This window comes from Salvelinus namaycush, chromosome 5 (genome assembly GCF_016432855.1).
Source record: "Salvelinus namaycush isolate Seneca chromosome 5, SaNama_1.0, whole genome shotgun sequence".
NCBI lineage: Eukaryota > Metazoa > Chordata > Actinopteri > Salmoniformes > Salmonidae > Salvelinus > Salvelinus namaycush.
Window position 1 is genome coordinate 63,202,061 of NC_052311.1, and position 3,931 is coordinate 63,205,991.

The following is a 3,931-nucleotide window of genomic DNA, read 5'->3' on the forward strand; positions in this document are numbered from 1 at the left end:
GAGCTGTCATTAAACAAACACACACTGAGCTGTCATTAAACACACACACTGAGCTGTCATTAAACACACACACACACACACACACACACACACACACACACACACACACACACACACACACACACACACACACACACACACACACACACACACACACACACACACACACTGAGCTGTCATTAAACACCCACACTGAGCTGTCATTAAACACACACACTGAGCTGTCATTAAACACACACACACTGAGCTGTCATTACAGTTTTTTTCAATTGTTTAAGCACAATTTTGAAAACAGGGCCCGGTTTGTCAAAACACTACACACAATTAGCACAACCCTACACCAAAGTAGCACAACACTTCAGATCATTTGCAAAATGGAACACTTTTGTCAAAACTATACACGACTTCATAAAAATAATATTTTGTTACCATACGAAACACACATTTCATATGACTTCAATCTTTTTGAACCAGTTACACACTGCTGTTGCTAACCTAAAACACTTTTAGCAAGTCTAATTGTCAGTGATTAGAGTAGTGTAAATGAAGTACACAGAGAAAGTGCAACTATACAAACACTACACAAGACCAACGCTGCAGACTGAGGAAAATATCATTTATTTCTCTCCATATACCCAAATCAGTCAACATGTCAACATGGAGAATCACAACAAAACATGTCCCAGTTTTCATGCTACTACAGTAGTGTGCATAACACTGTTAGCTCAGCAAACAGACAAACGTAAAATACTGTATCCAGTACAGGTTACAATTACAGTAAATAACAAAAAAACGGACAATATTGTACAGAAAATACTACAGTAAACATACTATACATTATCTCTTCGCCTAGTTGGATCTGGCCAGAGAATTTCATCAACATCACAAGCAACATCGTCATTAGCCAGACAACGCGGGAAGAACCGTCTTGAATGTCGAATCCATCCTTGCACAGCTGCGGCGTCGACTTGGTCACAGGCGTCCTCCATGGCCTGAATGAGGGGTACCTGAGCCTGGGGCTGGAGATCGTAAACCTTCCACCGCCATGCAGAGAAAAACTCTTCGATAGGGTTTAGAAACGGAGAGTATGGTGGAAGGTATAGTACTGTCAACTGTGGATGGTGTTGAAACCAGTTCTGGACCAAAGCAGAGCGGTGGAATGACACATTGTCCCAGATGACCGTGTATTGCATCTGGTGCATTTCATTTCCTGCTGTGACGATGTGGTGCAATCGGTCCAAAAATGTGAGAATATGAGGTGTGTTGTAAGGGTCCATTTTGGCATGACGGAGGACAACCCCATGCTGTGAAATGGCAGCGCAAAGGGTGATGTTACCCCCGTTCCCGACCCTCAATCCTATGTAGAGAATAATACATGTAACTTACTGGACAATGTCACAGGAAGGGGTATCACAAGTGCTGATATGGTGCATACAATAAGCGGCTGATTACTGTAACTGTAGACAGATCTTCTTTTACCTGTTTTCCTGTCGAAAAGTGACATTATGACAGATGCCACTGTATATCTGCTAAGATTTGGCTGAACTCTCAGTCCAGCCTCCCTCAGCGTCAATCCGTGGTTCACAACATGGTCCACTAGTGTTGCACAAATGTCATTTGATAAGTTTGATCCTCTTCTTCTTTGTGCACGTTCTCCTCCTGCTTCAGGTCTTCCTCGACCTCGGGCTCGGGCTCTGCCTCTTCCTCTATCTCCTTCTCCTCCTCTGTGTACTCCTCCTCTCACCCTCACTCTTCTTCTGACTCCTTCCATTTTGGTTGAACCTACCTGCTGCATTTTTATAGTGCTTAAACCTGATTGGTGTGTCTACAATTTAGCAATCATGTGTTTGTGCACCTGATGACTGTGTTTAACAGATTGGCTCATAGGTGTGGTAATTTGACAGTCAGTGCTTTGGAATTGCAAGGAAGTGACATCATGATATACTTCTGTGTCTGATGTATACAAGTGTGTTTAGTGTTTTGCAAATCACTGTGTGTAATGTTTTGCAAATAGTGTGAAGCTGACAATGTGCTTAGAGTTGTGCAAATCTAGCCTTGTGTTTTGCTCCTTGAGTGTAAGGTTTTGCTAATTGTGGGAAAAGTTAAATTTTAGTGTGTAAGCAATCGTAAAAAACTGTAAACACACACACACCTTGAGCTGATGTCTGACAGAGTGGCAGTCTGCGTTTAGGTAGAGTACCAAGGTCTCCTCCTCGTTTATAGAGCAGGAGTGTGTTGGGGCGCAACACACACACAACCCATTCTCCACCTACAAAAAACACACACAGAGAATTAACACACACACATCACCCCCCCACCCCACCCACACACACATACTCTCCACAGGGCTGTGTGCACCTCTCTGATTCAGATGGGTTGGGTTAAATGCGGAAGACACATTTTGGTTGAATGCATTCAGTTGTGCAACCCATTTCCCCTTTCCCTACATACCTGGCAGGTGAGGAGTGACTTGACCATCTGTGCGTTCTGACAGGAGAGCATGGATCCAGCCAGACTAAGGATGACACACACAGCAGACAGCAGCATGAAGAGGGACACCTGGAGAGGGAGACATGGGGAGGGACACATGAAGAGGGAGACACGTAGGGGGTCAGAGAACTACACATGGGATGAGTAACCTTGGCTGTGACCTAAATAATTGTTCTAGCTGCCTATAGGATGTAGCTCGGTGGGCTCGGTGTGCAGATGACCTGTGTTCCAATCAGGTAGCAGGTTGGTCAGTTACATATACACGCACAAACATACACACACACAAACACACACACACACACACACCATAGACATATAAATAGACACTTGTGTACTACTCACCACCAGAGTGAGTGGTCTTCTCCATGAGATAAGTCCAACTAACCCTGACGCCACAACCTAAGCACAACACACACATTACAGTAAGGACAATACATTCATCAATTATCATATCTAGAACACAATCAACCACAGCCAGGAAATATGGGGATGATTTCAATATTCTGAAGAGGTTTCTTCTCCATGTATCCTTTCCTCCATCTGCACTCCATCTGACAGAGACATTCTCCATATTGCTTTCACCTATAAAACAGCCTTCTTTCTTTTCAGGGGTGAGTTTCACATACAGATGTAGGATCTTCATTTGAGCCAGTTTGGTGCAGTTTGGACAATAATCCTGCCGCAAAAGGAAATGTGAATTATTATGTGAATTATAATTTGCGGATATTTTTGTAGGGGTTGATACATTTTCAGTTAGGGCAAATCAAGCCAGAAATTTCAAAGTGGAAAAACTCAAATACACTACAAGTTTGCATTTCATGCTTTGCATGAAATAGTGATCAAATGAAGTTCCCACATCTGTAAAATATAAATCAATTTTTTTTGCATTAAGATTATGTTCCTCCATTGCATAATGGACTTATGATTATCCTGCTAAACATGATATTTAGGTTTCCAGGATAGTCCCTCCTCATCAGTGCAGATGAAGGAAAGGTAGTGATTCAGCCCATTTAGAGATGCTCCCACAGGATACTCACAAAGAAGCCGGCCCAGAAGGGGCAGGACTGTCGGACGCGGGCTGAGGATGTGAAGGCCATGCTGGTGAAGGAGAAGGCCAGGACCATGGCCCCCAGGCCCAAGTGGCACAGCCCCAGGTACAGCAGCAGTTTGGCCCCACCCTGACGGCCAGACATGCCCCGGCAGCTATCTGACCTGCCCCTAGACCCAGAGGCTGACACTACACTGCTGGAGTCTGACGGGGATGGCATGGCTGGTGTGTGTGGAGAGTGGTGAGTCTGTGTATGTGTGCGTGTGTGTAGGCCTATATGCGGTGTGTGTGTGTGTGTGTGTGTGTGTGTGTGTGTGTGTGTGTGTGTGTGTGTGTGTGTGTGAAAGAAAGAAAGATGGAGAGCTTGTTGCTTTGAAAAAAATCGCCCCCTTT

The 3,931-nt window shown here is 44.3% G+C and overlaps 1 protein-coding gene across 1 annotated transcript in view; it reads right to left on the reverse strand.

Moving 5' to 3' along the window:
* The window catches only part of fam189b (family with sequence similarity 189 member B), a 19,983-nt gene extending 16,300 nt beyond the window's left edge, over nt 1-3,683 (reverse strand). The window contains exons 1-4 of the mRNA XM_038992776.1: nt 3,528-3,683; nt 2,833-2,889; nt 2,452-2,559; nt 2,153-2,269 (exon numbers count right to left, since the gene is read on the reverse strand). Of these exons, the coding sequence (XP_038848704.1) occupies nt 2,153-2,269; nt 2,452-2,559; nt 2,833-2,889; nt 3,528-3,683 (438 nt within the window). The remainder of the gene's footprint in view (nt 1-2,152; nt 2,270-2,451; nt 2,560-2,832; nt 2,890-3,527) is intronic.
* Between the last annotated feature and the right edge of the window lie 248 nt (nt 3,684-3,931).